This window comes from Rhineura floridana, chromosome 17, assembly GCF_030035675.1.
Source record: "Rhineura floridana isolate rRhiFlo1 chromosome 17, rRhiFlo1.hap2, whole genome shotgun sequence".
In the NCBI taxonomy this organism is placed as follows: Eukaryota; Metazoa; Chordata; class Lepidosauria; order Squamata; family Rhineuridae; genus Rhineura; species Rhineura floridana.
In genome coordinates this window covers 25,858,497-25,880,062 of record NC_084496.1, presented here as the reverse complement: position 1 = coordinate 25,880,062, position 21,566 = coordinate 25,858,497, and the positions used below count along the sequence as shown (strand labels likewise).

Below are 21,566 nucleotides of genomic sequence, written 5' to 3'. Positions count from 1 at the left end.
TCTTCTCAGCGTGCCTCAGAGTTATATTGGCACCACACTGGGTGATACCATGCTTATCGCCTCACTTTCACATCATCATTATCATTTTGTTAGCTTTTGCTCTTATTTCAATGTGCATAGGCGCATCACACAACTGCATAATCAAAAAGGGCAAAGAGTCTTGTGGTACCTTAAAGAGTAAAACAGGAATGGTCGTAGTTCAGTGATTGAACATGTAGAAGGTCCCAGGTTTACTGGTCTGACTCAGTAAAAGGCAACTTCCTATATTCCTAAATGTAATACTTTTATAATGGGATAAAGTTTCGTGGATTGAATGGAAATAGTCTGCCTTCAAGTTGATCCCGACTTATGGCAACCCTATTAATAGGGTTTTCATGGTAAGCGGTATTCAAAGGGGGTTTACCATTGCCTCCCTCTGAGGCTGAGAGGCAGTGACTGGCCCAAGGTCGCCCAGTGAGCTTCATGGCTGCGTGGGGATTCAAACTCAAATCTACACACACCAAAATCTGCCATAATATATTTATGGTTCTATCTAACAGGCAGAGCAATCCAACTCTAGGGAAGCCGGTGTAAGTTGTGCCACATCCAATTGCTTTTCAGGACTCTTTGGGCTGACTGAACGCCAGCTCAGCTGGGAGCTGTGTGCAGGGACCACAAAGTATAAGCCTGTTCTCCCAAGTACCCCTACCAGAGAGTAAGCTCTCTCCATTGACTTCTATTGCAATTATTTACTTAGACTGACCTTTTTCCTGGCGTAACTTTTGCCTGGATTGGAACCTGCAGGAGAGTTCCAAACACGAGTTGGATGTGGTCCAAGTCCCCTTACCTCAGTCCCTCCCCCAACACACCCCCAGTACGCCCCTTTTTCGGGCCTTACACCAGCTTACGCTAGCTCCACTTGCACCAGTCTTGGCTTAGCTGGCTGGGCCCCAGCTGAGTGAGGTTGAGGGACTTATGCCAGCTGAGCCAGCCTGAGTCAGGACCCAGCTGGTTCAGCTGGAGATCCACTGCATCCAATTCCCATCAGCCCGGCATATGCGAGTTGGGATGTGCCTTAAGTTCTGCTCAGACCCCTGAAATTAATGTACCTAAGTTACTCATATCTGTTAATTTCAGTGGGTCTACTCTGAGTAGGACTAATATTGAATACAACCCTTAACATGCCCAAATATTCTTTTTGCTGCAACAGGCGGGCATGGCTACCCACACAGGTGCCTTCCTCCTCCAAGGAAATGACAGTCAGGAACTCTAACACACAAGGAAGATGGGTAGGGCAGGCAGCCTGATTCTCCTAGTTTCAGAACACGAAAGAGGAAACATGATTTGACCAAGACGTAGTGTCAATTGAGTTCAGGGCTATATAGTGCAGAATTGGTGGGCTAATTATGATCCAGGAAAGGTTTTGTGAAAAAGTGGCTTTCGTTATTATAATTTTTAGGATATAACTTGTTCTGCCTCTAATTGTTATTCCATGATCAAGGAGCAGGGCTCTCTGAAGAGTAGTCTGCCTCCCTCAAGGAGCTTCCAGTCTGAATTTTAACAAGGGGGGGGAGGCAAATGTAACCAAGAAATATTGCTGCCCTGGGCCCCTTTTGGGAGGAAGGGCAGGATATAAAATCTAACAAATTAATAAATGAATGAATAAATGAATAAATAAGAGCACCTGTAGTTAGGCTGTTTGGACTTTTTTCCAGTTATACGTGACACAGCCCCAATCCTCAACGAGTGGGGACTAGTTGTGCACTCATCAGTTATCAGTCACTGGAAAGGTGTTCTGCATCCCTACCCAGGGGTGTAGTCATCCAGAGCCCCAGGGGGTCTTAGACCCCTTACTTTTTTGGAGTGAGGTCCCAGCAGAGTCCCTATCTCTTCAGTGTCCCACTGATTGGAGCCAATCAGAGTGAAAGGAGGTGAGTCAGCCAGTAGCTAACACTGTAGTCTTAGTAAGGCAACCAAGAAGGGAAACTCAGCAAAGGAAGTTCCTTACCTTACAGCATCTTAAATACATTTGTCCATGTACCTGCACAGAAAAGAGCAGGTCTAGCTGAAAGGCAACACATGGGGACCTGCACTGATTGTGTGCAATTCATCACTAAGGGAAAGTACTCCTAACAAAGTAAGAGACTGAAAGCTCATTTTATTGTATAATCTTAGAAGAGGGAGTGGCTATGAGAGGGCATAGTGTGACAATCATGAAGGGACCCTGCACTTCTGAATTTGCCACTACACTACTGATTACACCCTGGGCACCCTGACTGCAGCCTTGGGCTCCTACTGGGAGAAAGGACGGGATATAAATCTAATAACAAATAAGTAAATATACCGTGTTGAACCTTGGAGTTATGACCCGATGGGGTTCCGAGGCTGAGCTTAGCGGCAACCCATCCCTTGCGCACCCCCTGATAAAGAAGTCCCATTGAACAAAATGAGGTTTTGTTCCGAGTAAAGCCACGCGGCAGGACCAGGCTGCACGTGCTGCTCTCCTCGGGGATGTGTGCGTGTGTGTTTCACTGGGAAAGCTTTCTGCCTGAGGTTCTTTCTATTCCTGGGCTTGCTTGACGCACGTGAAGGGAAGAGGAGGGGGGGCGGTACCTGGATCCATCGCAATCGCGTGCTGTTCCCGCTTAGTGCTGGAAACTTGCCGCTCTGAGGCGGTGCCTGGAGCTGCCACCCACCCTCCTCCTCCTCCTCCTCCTCCTCCTCCTACGGGCAATGGGAAGGAGAATAATAGCACTGCCGGGTTGGGCTTCTCCGGCGTCTAATAAGGGAGGGGAGAGGAGGCTTGGCTGAAACTGGCAGACACGCGTGTGAAATTCACAAGCCTGCAGAAGAGCAGGGGGCGCGGCTGCTCCAGTGAAATTGACAGGGAGACGCAGCACCCTGTCGAGGCGCCCCGCTTCGGCAGGATTCTCCGCTCCGCTGCGAGGGGGGCAGTTCGAGCAAGGAGGGGAGCCGTTGCACCCGGCAAGACAGACGCGGCCCTCTTCCCCTCCCTTTCGCGCCCGGTGTCTCTTTTGCACAACTGGCCCAGATGCCCAGGCCTCGGCAAGCGGCGGCTGCCCGCTCCATCCTCTCTCCTTACCCTCTTGTTTCGCTGCAGAGAGGCGCGAGGAGGTGGACTTAATGCTGCAGGAGGAGAGCGAGAACCCGCCTTAGCAGCAGCGGCAGCAGCAATAATAACAGTTAATAATAATAATAATATCATCTGTGGGACCGGTTGACCTCATCGTGTCCCCAAGTGCGTGCATTGCAGCGTGAGAGGGAGAGAGGTGTGGCCAGAGGGACGCAGCTGGGGTTTTTCTCGTGTTGTTTGTAACACCGTGATGGGGGACTCCTGATCGCGCCCTCCGTTCCCCCTGCCCCGCCCTCGCATGCCATGAGGAGCTTCTTCTTGCACCCTCAGCCAGCCATGCGGAGCTGTGCCCCTTTCCTGGCCTTGGGCGCCGGCTGCTTTTCGCACTGCAGCAGACCCAGCTCCTCAGGGTGCCCCTCCGGCCGCCACAAGCGCCTGCGGGTCTTGGTGGACATGGACGGGGTGCTGGCGGATTTCGAAGGGGGCTTCCTGAAGAAGTTCCAAGCCAAATACCCGGACAAGCCCTACATCTCCCTGGAGGACCGTAGAGGCTTCTGGGTCTCTGAACAGTATGGGCAGCTGGATTCAGAACTGAGTGTGAGTCGATGACCTTGTTATGGCCGCCCTGGGCTCCTGCTGGGAGGAAGGGCGGAGTATAAGTCAAATAATAAATAAATACATTGTTATTATTATTGGGATCAGAGCTGAGCATGAGTCAATCACATTATCATCATCTGTCATGGTGCCTTGCACATTACAAGAGGATAGATCCCTGCCCCAAGGGGCTTGCAATTTATAATTAAACATGAGGGAGACAAGGGAGGAATAGGAAAGGAAATGCAGTAGTGATAAAAAACAAAAAAAGGAAAAATAGGAATTTATTTAGTAGCCATTAGTAGTAGTTGTCATGGTGGCAATATTTAGCACTTAAAGCCACCTCCTAGCCATTATTATTATTATTATTATTGCTCACAACAGCCATATAAGGCAGGCCACTATTATCCACATGTTCCATATGGGGAAAATGAGGTGGAGAGGTAAAGGACTTTCCCAGTGGGTGAAGATAAACCAGAAAATCTCTGGCTGTGGGGAAGAGTGGAACCCAAGTTTTAGGCCTGCTCTCTCCACTCTATCTCCATCCACTGTACAACTCTATCTCTGGGTTGTTGAGTAATGATAAATGTGCTACCATGTTCAAATTCCACAGGTTGTAAGCACAATCCAACAGTGAGTAGCTGATGTCACAGAGGGTCTAGGCAGACAGAGATATTATATTTCCTTTTGCTGCTATTGGCTTAACTGCTCTGATGAGGGCTGGACAAACTCAGCAGGGTAGCTGATGGCTAAAGTTGATTGTAGAGAGGAGACCTTAACATTTTAATGAGTTACTCATTGACTGTTAATGGAATTACATAGAGGTTGACCCAGTGTGTGTGGCAGTTGTGAAAAAGGCAAATTCCATGCTAGGGATCATTAGGAAAGGAATTGAAAACAAAACTGTCGATAACATAATGCCATTATACAAATCTATGGTGAGGCTGCATTTGGTATAGTGTGAACAGTTCTGGTCACTTTACCTCAAAAAGGATATTGTAGACCTGGAAAAGGTTCCAAACAGGGCAACCAAAATGATCAAGGAGATGGGATGACTCCCTTATGAGGAAAGGTTGCAGCATCTGGGGCTTTTTAGTTCAGAGAAAAGGCTAGTCAGAGGTGGCAGGACAGAAGTGTATAAAATAATGTGTGGCGTGGAGAAAGTGGACAGAGAAAAGTTTCTCTCCCTCTCGCATAACACTAGAACTCGTGGACATCCAATGAAGCTGAATGTTGGAAGACTCAGGACAGGCAAAAGAAATTGCAGACAGCACATAGTTGTATGGAATTTGCTCCCACCAGAGGCAGTGATGACCACTGTGATGCCCTTCCCTGGCTCTCCCTGTCAGGTTCCTACCTGCTCGTGGTTACTGCCTGTCTCTAGGCACCACCAGGGACTCCACCAGTCCAGACTGTCCTTTTTTATGGTTTCTCTCCCCGCTCTAGCACAGATTTCAACAGATCCCCCTGCTAGGCAGCACCACCAGTCACGTCCTATAACCAGTAGTCCCAGAGACTCGGCCTGAGTCTCCCTCAATTAGGTTACCTCTGTGACTGCGTGCTTAAGCTGTCCCAATCACTTTGATTTACTCAGACTGCTTGTGGTGTTATTCTTCCCTTCCCCGCTGCCACCATTTGTTATCCTTCAGCCTTGGTATTTACCTTACCCTCCCTTCTGGTCTGTGAAACCCCAGCCAAGGATCAGGCCTTTGGTAAACCAAAAGTATTTATTGAATAACAAAGTTAACAAGATTTCTTTAAAAGGCACTTAAGCATATGGTTACATCTATTCCTGAGGTACTGGTCTTAGTATTAATCCGAACTCCACCCTCTCCTCACATCCACCAACTCTCCACACAATCTCCTCTCAAAACCCACCAAAACAACCCACTAACATTCACCACCACCCAGATTCCACTGTCATTCTTCCTTTTATACTGTCAGCCATTTTAAACATTCAGCCAATCATCCAACATTCTACTGCCCATTCACTCCCCCTTCCTCTTTCATTCTACTTACCATGTATCTCCTATACAAACAGCACTTACCCTATTTACACTAATACAGGAACATCACAACCACCAACTCAGATCGCTTTAAAAGAGGATTAGACAAATTCAGGGAGGTTAAATTTATTTATTTATTTATTTATTTCGTTTCATTTCTAGACCGCCCATAGCTAGTAGCTCTCTGGGCGGTGTACAAAACTGGATTAAAATACAATAATATAATAAAATCAATAACACATAGCAGCAAGTTAACTAACAAAATTAAATGGAAAAACATTAAAATGCCTGGGAGTATAGCCAGGTCTTAACCTGGCGCCTAAAAGAAAGTACCGTAGGCGCCAGGCGTATCTCCTCAGGTAAGCTGTTCCAGAGTTCGGGGGCCACCACAGAAAAGGCCCTAGATCTAACAACAGTCCTCCGGGCTTCCTGATGAGTTGGAAGTGAACGGGTATATATATATATATATATATATATATATATATATTGAGTATATTGCCCAAACCTCCCTCCCCACCACCATCGTAGTATCACAAGGGGGGTTGTCTTTGGTAATATAGATCCATTTCAAGCTCCAAGTGCTCAAAATCCAAGATAGCATCTGGATCAAAAGGTAGGTTAAGAGCAAGCTTGTTCCCTCTCGTCCTAAAGCTATCAGGGGTCAGTGCACAGAATTTAGCTCAGAAGTCAAAGGGTCATCTGGAGGGAAATTAATTTAAGCTTCTCAAACCTCACCATTACCACTCCAACACCCACACACCCCTTCCTTCCTTCCCCCACTCACCTTTGTTCCTCCCTTGCAGTTAGGTGAGTCTTGGGAGAGGGGATTTGATTCAGGAGATGTGCCAAGTCTGCCCTTCTTTTAGGACCCTGGTGGAATGGAAGCAAGTGGCTTCCCTTCAGTTCTACACCAGCTGAAGAGGGCTTGCCCTTGCATGATGTTCTCTGGCCAGTGCCCCATGGTCTCTGAACAATTTTATGGGGAGGGGACCTTGTTCTAAAACACAAAGCCAAACTAAACAAGATTGCCCTGCAACCTGTGGTCCCCTTGATATGTAAGGACCCTCTCCTGTTCTCTTCGTGCAACCGCTCATTTGCTATTATAAAGAGGGGTTTGGCTACTAGCCATGATGGCTATGCTCTGATGCCACTATTGGAGTCAGTATGCTTCCAAATACCAGTTGTTAGACACTGCAGGAGGGGAGAGTAGGTCATGCTTGCAGGCTTTCCATGGGCATGTGGCTGGCCCCAGTGAGAACAGAATGCTGGACTAGATGGGCCACTGGCCTGATTCAGCAGGCTCTTCTTATGTTCTTAAGGGCCAAGTGGTTGAAGGTGATGTGAAAGACCCCTCTCTGAGACTCTGGAGAGCAGAGATCTACCAGTCAGAGCTGATGATAGAACTAGCCAAGGTGGACTGATGGTCTGACTCAGTATACAGCAGCTTCACATACGGGTAAGGGTCTAGGTTCAGTCCCCAGCATCTCCAATTAAAAGGATCAAGCAGGTGATGGGGAGGCCTTCACTCTGCCTAAGACCCAGGAAAGCTGCTTGACAAAAAGCCTGACCTGAAATAGTAAGCTGGTGGCCACATCACTACATCTCATGGGAGTGAACTCCATAGTTTGAAGAAGTATTTTCTTTTGTTTGTCCTGAATCTCCCAACATTTTTATTAGTGACTTGGATGAGGAGGTGCAGGGAATGCTCATCAAATTTGCCGATGATACAAAATTGGGAGGGATGGCAAATACCCTGGAGGACAGAAACAAAATGCAAAGGGACCTTGATAGGCTGGAGCATTGGGCTGAAAACAACAGAATGAAATTTAACAGGGATAAGTGAAAAGTTCTACATCTAGGAAAAAGAAACCAGATGCACAATTATAAGATGGGGGATACTTGGTTCAGCAATCCTACATGCAAGAAGGATCTTGGGATTGTTTCCAAATTGCATGAAGTATTGGTTCCCCATTGTTTGGCATTAGCTAGGCCTCATCTTGAGTACTGTGTCCATTTCTGGACATCACACTTGAAGAAGGATGCAGACAAACTGAAACAGGTTCAGAGGAGGGCAATATGGTGATTAGGAGACCTGGAAACAAAGCCCTATGAGGAAACACTGAAAGGACTGGGTATGTTTAGCCTTGAGAAGAGATTTGACAGCACTGTTCAAGTACTTGAAAGGTTGTCACACAGAGGAGGGCCAGGATCTCTTCTCAATCGTCCCAGAGTGCAGAACATGGAATAATGGGTTCAAGTTACAGGAAGGCAAATTTCAGCTGAACATCAGAAAAAACTTCTTAACTGAAATTGTTAGAGTGGTACGACATTGGAACCAATGACCTAGGGAGGTGGTGGGCTCCAGCACTGGAGGCATTCAAGAGGCAGCTGGACAGCCACCTGTCAGGATTTAAATTGGATTCCTGCATTGAGCAGGGGGTTGGACTCAATGGCCTTATGGGCCCCTTCCCACTCTACTGTTCTACGATTCTATGAAAGACATCTCTGTATCCACTTATGGAGCTGCAGTGTACTCTAAATCTCTATTCACAAATTAAAGTACAGGCTGTTTCATTAGATTTCTGTATTATCACAATATCCTGCTTTCAGCCTTCTCATTGCCTCCTTTTAATATATTTTAAAACTGGAATAAAGAGATAGGCTGGTGTCAAAATATACTGCTGAACACCAGCAGACTCAGGCAGAGCAATTCTACCTGCACTTATACTTCATCTCTCCTTCTGTTCGATTTGGCTTTTCAGGACATTTTGTAATTCCAGGTGCAAAAGGTCTGTGTTTCAGTAGCAAAATACGTGTTGTGCATGCAAGAAGGTCCCCAGTTTCAATCCCAGACAGAAGTTGCTCTCATCAATTCTGTTATAGGAAGGAGAGCCACTACGAGCTTTGTAAAGTTAACAGGCTGGTATTTTCTTTCCGCGTGCCCCACACCTCTTTGCAGGAAAAGGCAATCAGCATTTGGGAGTCAAAGAACTTCTTCACAGAGTTGGATCCGCTCCCGGGGGCAGTGGAAGCCCTGAAGCAGATGGCTAAGTTAAAAGAGTGAGTATGCCGTCTTAGCACCTTCTGATGACCTTTGATTCTTATTCTGCTGTTGGGTTTCTCTGTTTGAGATAGCTAATGAAGAACCAGCCTGTTACATAACACCAATCCTGTTCCAATTGCACTGGCTGCCTATATGCTTCCAAGCCCAATTCAAAGTGCTGGTTTTGACCTATAAAGCTCTTTATGGCTCAGGACCCCAATGTCTTCTGGAACACCTCTCCCAGTATGAACCTCCCCGGACCCTTAGATCTCCCTCTGAGGCCCTTCTCTGGCCCCCCCAAGGGAGGCACGGAGAGTGGTGACGAGGGAGAGGGCCTTTTCAGTTGTGGCTCCCCATCTGTGGAATACGCTCCTCAGTGAGGTCTGCCTGGTGCCTTCATTGACATCTTTTTGGCGCCAGATAAAGATGTATCTTTTCTCCCAGGCATTTGATAGAGTGACATGATGTTTTGTTTTCATTGTGCTGCCACACATTTCTGTGACTGAGTGAGGGTACTATTGCTATTGTTTTGTTGTTGTTTTATTGTTATGTTTTTATAGGGTGTTTGATTTTCTTTTTACATTATTGGGGGACCTTTGGGTATCAAGCGACTAATAAATCTAAATAGTAGTAGTGGTGGTGGTGGTGGTGGTGGTACCTGAAAATAAAGAGAAAGCAGCAATGCATCACTCACTCAGACATTTTTCCTGACTACCATGAATGAAAGGTTAGTGGCATTTGCAGGGGAGATGCTTTGCCCTGCAACCACACCCTATTCCACAATGGGCTCCTTTTTTTCTTTGTTTCTATTCTCATAGCCCTCACTGTATCAAATGGTCCAGGGTGGGTTACAAAATATCACAGTTAAACTAAGTACAGTGTAAAGTTAAAGCCATGAAATAAAACCACAAAAACAACCAGTTTCAGAATAACAAAACAGCACCACAGATCAGCAGCGCACAGCAATGCAGGAGGAGGAAAGACGTCCGCTCAGCTAGAGGTCTGGGTAAAGAGGTGCATCTTTCCAGTCCCGGAGCCCAGGTGGAAGAAAAGGGCAGGAGAAAGCAGCCAGGGAAGAAGAGTCATGAATATTTTGGGTGAATTAATGAATTGACATGGCACCATCACCACAGACATGACCTGATGAAGAGTAACTACAAGATGACAGGTCCCTGCCCCAAGGAACATGCAGCCCAAAATTTGACATGGGTGAAGCCACTGAGGGAGGGGAGATGGAAACCAAGGTAAAACGGGAAAGCATCTCCAGCTGCAGACACACCATATATTTAAAGCACATTTGAAGCACATTTACTTTACTTTATTTATTCTTACATTTATATCCCACCTTTCCTCCAGAGAGCTCAAGGTGGCATACAAACAAGGTTCTCCTCCTCCCAATTTTATCCTCACAACAACCCTGTGAGGTAGTTTAGGCGGAGAGACAGTGACTGGCCCAAGGACATCTGTAGGATTGCACTTTAAGTATGCATAACTGAAATAAATGCACATCTTCCCCTGTTTATCCCTGGCTCCATCTCCCTCCTCTTCCTTTACTGTGCCTCCTGTGCTGAATTATAGATTGTAAGGCCTTTGGGGCAGAGACACATCCTCTTGTACTTCATAAAGCGCCATTCATATAGATGGGACTAAACAAATTAATCAAATGCAACAACATGTTTTTGTTTGTTTATTGTCAGCTATTTTGATTTTATCTTCTGCTGTTTTTCATTTTGTTGATTTTTTGTGGATCGTTGGTATTTGCGTTTATATTTTCTCTCTAAGTGGCCTGCGAGGACTTTGTACTTAAGATGTGGCCAGGATACACATTAAACAAGCAAGCAAAAATCCTGTGCACGCTTACTCATTGAATGCACTAGGTGTTATATCTGGTTCTTAGCGAGTACGCATGATAGGAGTGTGTTGTTTAGGTTTAATTTCAGTAGAAGATTGTGCTAAAGCCTCATGGAAAAGGTGGTTTTTTTGAGGTGGTATTGCAGGGAAAAACAGCCGGTCAGAGGGATTAGAAATTTCACCCTCTTGCCCCTTGCCCTTGCCCCTCCAAATTCCTGCCCTCACATTCATGTTGTGAGCTGGGAATTTAGCACATAACCACTCATTTTGACGTCAGAATAGGTGCACATTCTTGTCATGTAGAAGATCCCAGGTTCAAACCTGACCTCTCTAATTATTCCATTGCCTCTGCTGAAAGACCTTTGGCCCTCCCTCAATGGTCACCTAGCAGCAGCCATCCCATCAAGCTACCAGAACTGTTTCTATTCCTGCTGGCAGCTACAAGAACTGGTAACTTTAAGGACTGGTGCCTGCTTTCTCCCCTCCTCCCTCCCCATCCTTTTTTCCTTGTGTGCCGTGTCTTTTAGATTGTGAGCCTGAGGGCAGGGACTGTCTTCCTACTGATCTTCCTTAAGCTGCTGTAGGGTCCTTTTCAGCTATAGAGCAGGGTAGAAATACTTTGAAAATGACCAACCAAATATCGCAGGGAGCAAGACCTGCTTGGGATCTTGAAGAGATGCTGCCAGATAGAATCAAAAGTCCTGGGAATGATGGACCCGTGCTCCAATTCCATCTAAGGCAGCTTCTGCTTATAACCATGTTTGGTACTCTGAGATTTTGCAGGAAAGCCGGAATACAGACAGGATAAATGGAAAGGTGGGATTTTTCTTTCTCTCTCCCTCTTGCTTTTCTTTTGTGACAGGACTGATGTATTCATATGCACGAGCCCCATCAAGAAGTACAGATATTGTCCATATGAAAAGGTAATGGGTATACTGTTTTTATTATTTATTCATTTAGACAGTTTATTGCCAGTCTTCCAATCAAAAAGATTCTTAAAGTAGAGCACAATTTCAAAATTCAGAATCTTCCTGACTGTCTAAAAGAGCCAGGAACTGTAATGAATTTTAAACGCTTTCTGAAAACCCTTCCGTTTAGGCAGGCTTTCCCTGGTTCATAATTACCATTGCACTTGCCCAGTTTTCCTCTTATAAGTTTCTATGTAGTGTGTGTGTGTATATCTATCTATCTATCTATCTATCTATCTATCTATCTATCTATCTATCTATCTATCTATCTATCTATCTATCTATCTATCTATCTATCTATCTATCTATCTATCTATCTATCTATCTATCTATCTATAAATATAAGACAGTTTTGAAAGCAACAAACAGAACTTCACTCAAGCTTGCTATGGATCCCTATAACAGGATTTTTCTATAACAGCGATAGAGATGCCAACAGATCCAGCAGCATTGACTAAAACTTTTGGATATACTCTCTGGACACATTGGCACCCCATGGCCTGAACCTGGAGGACAGTACCACCACTACTTAGCTTCTGCAAATGAAGCCCCTCTGAGCATTCCATCCTCAAAGCTCTATAACTGCCACCTTGGTAACAGCATTTGTATGTTAGCAGCTGATGAAGGCTGAAGCCGGAACGTTTTGTTAATACAATAAAATCCTCTGTTTGGTTAATCACAATTACGTTCATATATATATATATATATAAACAACACTTATATACCACTTAATAAATAAAACAGTCTAAGTGGTTTACATAAAATGGTATCCAATATTCATTAAAAATAGCAATAAAAACTGACATTTTAAAAAAGAGAAGACATAATAAAATTGTCAAAATATAGATAGCACCAAGAGTTTAAAAAAGCAAATGTAGGTAATAAAATTACATGCTTAATAGGCTAGCCTAAACAAAAATGTTTTTAGTAGGCATCCAATCTGTGCAAAAAGACCCCTGCCAAATGCTCAAAGCAGCTAACGACAAATGCAAATCAGTACATCATTACCCAACAACTATCAAATACTAAATAATTCAAAAACATAACACAACAATCCATCAAATAACTCAATTTAATGATACGAACATCAGAACATTTTAAAATCATAATCAAGCCAAGTATAAAATAAATCATTAAAACATATCAATTAAATATAATCAATACTCCAATGCAATCACGTCAGTAATAAGATAACTGGTAGTCACTGTCTGGCAGTCTATACCAAATGATTTTATAGTATATGTTATATAAACTGCTTAGAGATTTTGTATATAAAGTGGTATCTAAGTATTACTGATAAATAAGTAAAATTAGCAATGTAAATAAACTACAATCAAACTACAGGGGTGGGAGAGGATGAAACAAAGAGCTGGCATTAAAACAAAGAATACAACAGAACTAATCATACAAGGTCTGGCTGAAATGAAATACATTTAATAAGGGGCACACTCCTAGATCAGCCACAAAGGCGTGGGGAACTGGTTCCTCCCTACCCCACTCAGGCCCCCATCACCACCGCAACAGCATGGGTGGTTGGGTAGGTGGAGGGGCTGTTTTGAGAGAAGTTAAGAGACCCCTATTCCGCTCACAGAGCTATAGTTTCCAGAATAGTTTAACAATTAACCTTTCTTCCCAAGGAATTCTGATGATTGTAGCTCTGCGAGTAGAATATGGGTCTTCTAACAACTGTTAGCACCCCTCACAAACTACAGTTCCCAGGATGCTTTGGGGGAAGCCATGACTCTTTAAAGGGGCACAATACTGCTTTAAATGTAGAATGCAGATGAGGCCAAAGACTGGACATTGTCTAATTATACCGCCTAAGCTTTGTGCAAGCAAATCGGGATGAACGCTGAATAAACAGGTCATCCAATGAAACCCCAAGAGTATAAAAGCAGTTCAGGTTTCTGCCAACAAGAACTCTAATGGTCTGTGTAGTAAAATCCCTCTCCCTCTCTCTTTCTCTGTCCCACATCAGACAGCTCTGTTCATACAGCAGGGACCAGATCCTGGCTCAGTAAGAGATGTTGTGTGGCTTCTTCCCATTCAGTGGTGAGCAAAATCAGATAAAAGAGGCAAAAAGAGGCTAGAAGCAGAAAGAAGGTCTGTGGCCCAAACACACAAGCGCAATGCCCTTAGCGCCAGGGGACACTCCTGCTTAGTCGCTAAAGGCTCTTGTCATTTCCTGCTGTTTGTGTAATAACAGACTAAAGGTCCGGTTCCAAAACCACAGCCACGTGTTTCTAGCAACTAATAAAACGGCCATTCATATACACAGTGTTTTCTAAGATTAATAGAAGGCAAAAGTGAGATCTCTGCACTCAAGGAGCTTACAGAACAAATTTCAAAATCAGAAGAGGTTCCAAATTTAGTTTTGGCAATGGAAGGTATTGGAAGAAACTGTAAAGAAGGCAGGCCTGCCTTGTTCTAGTAACTCTACTCACCATAGCCAGTAATCTCAGATGTATGCGACCTGTTTTTGATCACAGGCATTTTCTGCCTAGCTGAAGGTTAATGGCTTCTTGTTCTTCTTCTTCGGTTTCAGTTTCAGTTTCTTTTTCTTTTTCTTCAAATATAAGTCTTTAAGAGCCCCTTGTGGATCTGTCCAAGTGTCCATCTTGTCCAGTATCCTGACTGGCCAACCAGATGTCTTCAGGAAGACTTCAGTGTATTTTGTTACTCATTTATACCCTGGCTTCCAAGATAAAATGTTTTCAAAGCATCTTACAATATGAATAATAAAAACATTTTTAAAAAAATACAAAGACAACAGTCCACCAGGAATGTAGTCGTCCAGGGTCTCGGGGGGCCTTAGACCCCTTACTTTTTTGCAAACAGGGTCCCAGCATAGTCCCTATGTCTCCAGCTTCCTGTGAGCCAATCAGCATGAAAGGGGACTGTGTCAGCTACTGAGAAGAGTCCTCTGACATGCTTTCCTGTCCCTTCCTGCTGATTGGAGCCAATCAGAGTGAGAGGAGGTGTCAGCCTCTGAGAAGACTACTCCTAAGAACTTTTATTGTTGTGGGAGAAGGCATTAACAAGGATCTCATTTTCAACCCAGCAGCCAAAAAGAGGGGAGAGGTGTGGCTGTGACTCTCATGAAGGGACCCTGCACTTCTGAATTTCCACTACACTACTGGTTGCACCCCACAACTGGTATTCAGAGGCATGGTGCCTTTGATCCTGGAGTTGGCACATAGCCACCCTGACCAGTAGCCAGATAGCCTTGTCCTCCATTAGTCTGTCTAATGCCTTTTTAGAGCCATCTGAGTTGGTAGTCCATCTACTTGGACTAAGCTCTGTCACTGAGGAAACTTTCAGAGGCCAAGTGAGCATCCGGACAGGCTGTTTATTGAGTATTCCTGCTGACATGTTCACACAAAATTTGCACAGAGGTTATAAGGCATCGCGTGTTTGTTGAGCATTCATCCTGATTCCTGAGATGTCCGTGCAGAGGTTATACGACATTGTCAGCTAGCAGATATCTCACATTTTCCATTGGAATTTCCTATCACTTTTCTTATCAGACTTTTTGCAGTTAGATAAGGGATAGAGCAGTTCCAGATTGGCACTATATTTTGGATGGGATTTAATCACTTGCAAATTCAGGGATATTTGAATGGGAACTCTTGCGCATTCAAACCTACTTCTCCCAAAAGATGGAACTTTTTGTGATAAGGAAACTGGCGGGAAAATGCACCGAGGAACTGCTTTGATGCAACATCATCTAAACTCCCCACAACAAATCAGGATGAACGCTCAACGTCGTCTAATCTCCCAGCAAACAAATTGGGTTGAATGCTCAGTAAATAGGTCATCTGGAAGCACCCACAATTGCACAAAGTTGCAAAAGAACAACCACATTTTGTACAAACTGGAGGGGCCTGAAGTCTTCCAAGTCTGGGCTCAAAGTTAAGCTCTACTCCCCTCTCCCCTCCTTCCCCTAACAGGAGATGGAGGGTTTTTTTTGTCATTGTGGTTTGCTGGTGGTCATCCTGGTGGTGCCAGTACATTGCTTCCCACCCTCAGCCCACAAACCCTGTCTTGCACCATTTCCTCTTCTGCTTTCCAGTATGCCTGGGTGGAGAAGCATTTGGGCCAAGAGTTTCTGGAGCAGATCGTCCTCACCCGGGATAAGACGGTGGTCTCTGGTGACTTGCTGATCGACGACAGGCCTGATATAATAGGTGACGAGGTTGTCCCAAGGGAAGGGCACCAAGGGGTTGATGATGTGTGGATCGCAGGGATGGGAGAGAAATGCTATTCAGTTCGCATTTAAAGCAGAATTTATCAAATGTGCATTTTCTGAAACAGTATGAGAACCTAAATAATAATAATAATAATAATAAATTTAATTTCTTTGTCGCCTATCTGGCCAATGGCCACTCTAGGCGACTTACAAAATCATTAAAATACAATTGATAAAATACAGTAATACAATATAAAAACAACACATCTGCAACAACAATATTAAAACTGGGCAGGAGGCATTACAGTTATAACAATTAACCCTCCCCGGATACCCCGAAGGCCTGCTGAAAGAGCCAGGTCTTTAAGGCTTTCCGAAATACATTTAGGGAAGAGGCGTGCCGGAGATCTTGTGGGAGGGAGTTCCAAAGAGTGGGGGCCGCCACTGAGAATGCCCTCTCTCTTGTACCCGCCAATCTGGCTGTTTTTGTTGGCGGGATTGAGAGAAGGCCCTGTGTGGCCGATCTTGTCGGGCGGCATAATCGGTGGCGTTGAAGGCGCTCCGTGAGATAAACTGGGCCGAAACCGTGTAGGGATTTAAAGGTCAATACCAACACCTTGAATTGGGCTCGGAAAACAACTGGAAGCCAGTGTAGATCGAATAACACTGGTGTGATGTGATCTCGGCGGCGACTATTCGTAAGTAGTCGAGCCACCGCATTTTGTATAAGTTGTAATTTCCGGACCGTTTTCAAGGGTAACCCCACGTAGAGCGCATTACAGTAGTCCAAACGAGAGGTGACCAGGGCGTGTACCACTAGTGGGAGCTGATGAACAGGAAGGTAGGGTTGCAGCCTTTGTATGAGGTGTAGTTGGTACCAGGCTGCCCGGCTCACTGCCGAAATCTGAGCCTCCATGGACAGCCTGGAATCAAGCACAACCCCAGGCATCTGAATTTTGTGATGCCGTTCTCCAACCAATGTTTACAAAAACACATACATTAGGGGGAAGCATGCATAAAAATGAATATATTGATGAAAGTAACGTACAAAAATGCATTATAGTAGGACAAATTGCTTGCAAAAATGTGTAATTAGTCAAAACTGCATACAAAAGTATATTTAGTAGAGAAATTCATGCTAACATTTTAAAGATTTTTTTTTAAATTGCAAATTGCTGCAGAAATGTGGACAACTAAAATGGGTAGATCCTTCCATGGATAGTGGATAGTGCAAGGCAGTGTTAGGACAGGGAGACCCCACCAGGTCGAAGCTGGATGCTCTCATGTTAGCTGTAGAATGATGCAGAAACTAGGTATAATATATTAAACATAATTTATTTTATGGCTGTCACCTGATTAAAGAAATTTTACAGAGCAATCCTGTCCATATCTACTCCTCAGGTAAGCCCTGATGAATTCAGTGGAACTCATTCTCAAGGCTGTATACACACGGCTGTTTAAAGCGGATTCAGTGCATCCCATGAAAATTCTTCAGCATATTAGTGCAAAACTTCTAATAAACACATTTTTATGCAGTTTTGGCTAATGTACACAATTTCCTGAGCAAGTCCTCCTAACATAATGCATTTTTATATGTTATTGTCACTCATGCATTCATTTTTGTGCAGATTTCCCACTAATAGATGCATTCTGTAAACGTTGGTTGGAGAAATTCATCACCAAATTCATACAATTTTGAAGGATTTTGGTTCTCATATTGTTTTGGAAAGGGTGGATTTGATAGATTTGCCTTTAAATGCAAACTAAATCAAATTTCTCCCCCATCCTTAGTTATGCAAAGATCTTCCAGCCTCTCCTGAGGCTACAGCCCTATACTCACGCTCCTGGGAATAAGCCCCACTGAATTCAATGGGACTTAGTCAGAAAAGACTTGTATGAGATTGCATTGTCAAGGTGCAAGTATTTGTTGGTTATTATACTATATGGATCTCAGCCAGTTGTAACTTTGTTGCAAATAAGCAAAGTCCTTATAAGAGACTTTTGGGTTTATTGGCAAATAGCCTGATAGGGCTCTGTCTGCGTTACAGAAATTCAAAATGCTGCTTCCAGAAAAAGACTTGTGAAACCTATACAGGCTGTGCAGATTGCAGAGCACACACCCAGTTGTGGTTTATGAGATTTAACCAGCTGTTGTACAGCTGATCTTCACACCCATGAGGACTAGAGCCTTTCTCTTTTTCCTCTGCAGGATGTTCAAATTCTGTCTCCACTATCAGATTCCATACTTAGAGAGTAGTGAGGTTATGGAATTAAATCCCCCGCACAAACAGGCGTCCCTCAGTTTATAAAGGTCCAACCATGACATCCTGAATTGCCTTGTTTTTCTCTGCCTTCCAGGAGCTGAGAAGAGCCCAAGCTGGGAGCATGTCCTCTTCACGGCCTGCCACAACAAACACTTGGAGCTTCTCCCTCCTCGTCGGAGGCTGCACTCGTGGACTGACGACTGGAAGGCCATCTTAGATAGCAAGCGGGCATCGGAGAGCTAGGCGAGGGGTAGGATCCAGTTGTGCAGGCCCGAAAACCACATCTTGACCTCCCAGGCAGAAACAAGAAAAGGCACGTCTCCGGTTTTGTCTACGGAGCCAGAAACAAGAGCAGGAGCCTAAGGAATGGTGGCCTTGCCTGGCCTGCTAACATGGTCACAAAGCTGCACGTTGACGGGAATGGATGTTAACAGACATTCTGGGCAACCAAAGGACAGGATGCATTTGCCAAACACTCTTCCTGTGCCTGGCTCTGTCTAGTCCAAGGACATCTTGCCCTACTGGAAGGCCCAGTCAGGGTTCCCTCCCCTCCCCCATTTAGCTGTATCTCTGGCTTCCATAAAGATGGCCACCTTCTTTCATCTCCACTCCCAATTACAGACGTGTCTCCATTTCCAGGACTGAAATCAGTTTGCCTTGAAAGGACACTGGAGTGAACTGTGGCACAAGCCTGTCTGGACACCTCTTCAGAGTGTGTGTGAACTGCGATTGCTCGCTTGTAAGGGAAAAGCCCTCTCTATGCCACGTGTGGAGAACCTGTGGCCCTCTAGATATTGTTGGACTTCAACTTCCATCACCTCTGGCCATTGGCCATGCTGACTGGGGCTGATGAGAGCTGGAGTCCATTGATGTCTAGAGAATGGACATTCTCATGCTCAGAAACGTCTTCTGTGTTACTCAGATTGTTCAAGAGGGGGGGGAAACAGGTCTTCAAGCTGAGGCCTAGTTCCAGTTAAATTCTCCTTTGGGCTCTGAACTGGACCTTCTCTCAGCATAAGCCAAAGCAACTGCCCTTCTGAGGAGTTTTTGGTTGGGCTAGGCCTCAGTTCTCACAAACAGCAAGTGAGTAAGGCCATATCCACACATATATTGAAAACAATAAGATACCACTTGGCTTCCCTGAACGAATCCTGGGAAGTGTAGTTTGTGAAGCATGGTAAAAGTTGTTAGGAGACCCCGATTCCCCTCAAACAGCTACAATTTCCAGAGTGGTTTAGCAACCAATTTTTCTTCCCAGGGAACTCTGGGAATTGGATGTCTCTGAGGGGAATCGGGGTCTCTTAACATCTCTTGGCACCCTTAAACGATAGTTCCCAAGATTGTTTGGGGAAAGTCATGACACATAAGAGTGCTTTACATGTAAGGTGCAGAGGTAACCCATGTCAGCCTGTGTCTGGGCTGTATAGTACCACTTCATTTTTCCAAGGAGCAACTCACATGATTGAGTGAACCTCATACCCCCACCAAATATCCCTCTGCAAAGAAAAATAGTATGTCGAGAAAGATTCTAAGCCTAGCCTGCTGGTTTTCTATGTGGAAAGCATTTTGGGGGGTGGGGGGGGGAGGCAGAGGAACCCTCCAGAATGTGAACCTGTATCCTGAAGCAGTAGAGTCCCTGAACAGACGGAATACTTCACTTTCTGTAAGAATTAGTTCTTAGCTTTACTTTGAAATGGACTTTTGGGAATGTTTGCTGTACATGTAGTTCATTTCAGCCAAGTGACACCAAATGGAGGTCTTCCATCTCCATGATGAGACGGCCTCATTCCCTTGCCAGCAGAGCCGGGCAGCTAAATGACAGCAGTCAAGAAGAAAAGCTTTATTGTTCCTGAAGGAGGAAAGCCAAAACAATTCCCCCCACCCTCACCCCACATTGAAACCTGGCAAACTATCAGAATTCATTTGGATTTATGAATTTACAATATTTTCAAGTTCTGCTTCTGAAAGCCGATAGACCCTTTTTAAGAAAGGAAGACCTTAGCTTGTCAGTGAATTTTAAAGACAGTCCTGTCAAAGTCTTCAGTTCTGTACTTCAGCACCGTTTTTTGTTTTCATTCATTAAAAATTCCGGAATTGGTAGTGATGAAAAATAAATCTGAAAGCTGAAAACAGTCACGGAGGCTACAAAGCAGGGCCGGGGAGGGATGTGGCCTGGGGAGAGGGGTTGTCGCCTGGGAAAAGTCCCAAGGGCCGCGTTTGGCCCCTGGGCTTGAGATTTCCCCATCTAGCTCCACGAAGGGGCAGCTTGACAAACAGCTCGCTGCCTAGGACAGCAGAATCCCAGGGCTTGTGGCCTTTGTGGGGAGGAAGATGCAATTCCCGTGTCTCACTGCCCATCCCTGTTCCTCAAGCATCAGCAAGGATACAGTGGAAGTTGGTCCACTTGGGCAAATGTAGAATTCAGCGGGGGGGAGGGGGGGCAAATCTAGAAGGAGCTGGCTCCACCTGTCATTGAATGAATGAATGAATGAATAATTTATTACGGTCATAGACCAAAAGATTAAAATCAGTATAAAAGGCCACAAAAATTAAAATACATATAAAACACAACTGCTGAAAATTAGTACAGACCAGATAAATACAAATTAAGTAGTTCCTTTGTCAGAAGACTGGCAGCATTTTTTCCCTATTTTGCATTGTGATTAAAAAAAACTTTGTGACACTTTTGGTAAGAGAAGATGACACATCCCTTAAACAGATCAATACCAAATTTGCCGAAATACTCCTAGGCAAAGCAGTTAATAGAGGGGATATTAGCTTCTTTCTGCATTCACTGTACAAATTACAAGACAGTAGCGCACGTTCAACAGATTCCGTTACACCAGCTGTACAAAGACATGTCTGTTCACTGACTTGGATCTTATTAAATCTGCAAACACTGTGTTTTCTATTCACATTGAGGGGAAGGATCAATCACACAGTTTTTAATTACTATGCCCTCTAATTTAACATTTCCACTCCGACTGGTTATTTGGCAACCAAGCATGCTCAGTTTGTTCTATCAGTTAGTTTCATTAAAAAACAACAACCCGGAAGTGTTTTATTTGTATTTTCACTGGTACAATACAGCTGAAATACAAATCTTTGTTTGAGCAGTGTTATGCTTTTGTGCACAAGTGAGGGGGGAAAGAAAAATGAAGGCACCATTCGCAGCAACAAAAAAGGTTAGCAGAATGAGGGGGGGAGCAGCTGGAAGTTGTTTGTCAGCCCACAGGAAATAGAAGGAAGGAAGGAAGGAGGAGAGAGTGGGCGTGGAAAGGGGAACGATAGACACACCCTCCTAAAAGCATCGGAGCAAAGCATCTGCAAGCACTAGAGATAAAGATTTTTTCCTTCCCTTTTCGTATTATCAGAGGATTGGGTTAGTATGGACTTACAGAGGGAAAACTGCATGATAGCTTGTTTGCCAGTAACAATGTGAACCGTATAAATTAAAAGGGGATATGAGTAGCACCAAATACACACTAAACCATCGTGTAGATCAGCCCAGAGAGAGAGAGAGACAAGGTCATTCAGTTGTTTCATGCCTGATTGTATGAAGTCAGCCAGCCACCAGA

General features: G+C 44.6%; 1 protein-coding gene across 2 annotated transcripts; it reads left to right on the top strand.

The window, feature by feature from the left end:
• The first annotated feature begins 2,695 nt into the window (after nucleotides 1-2,695).
• On the top strand, nucleotides 2,696-21,058 carry NT5M (5',3'-nucleotidase, mitochondrial). 2 transcript variants are annotated; one of them, XM_061599998.1, is made up of 5 exons: nucleotides 2,696-3,670; nucleotides 8,633-8,733; nucleotides 11,430-11,490; nucleotides 15,608-15,722; nucleotides 18,083-21,058. In XM_061599998.1, exons 1-5 carry the CDS (start codon nucleotides 3,377-3,379, stop codon nucleotides 18,229-18,231), a joined length of 720 nt encoding a protein of 239 aa, XP_061455982.1. In that variant the 5' UTR covers nucleotides 2,696-3,376; the 3' UTR covers nucleotides 18,232-21,058. The 2 variants fall into 2 exon arrangements, with proteins under 2 accessions (XP_061455982.1, XP_061455983.1); XM_061599999.1 differs by lacking the exon at nucleotides 15,608-15,722.
• Nucleotides 21,059-21,566: the final 508 nt, after the last annotated feature.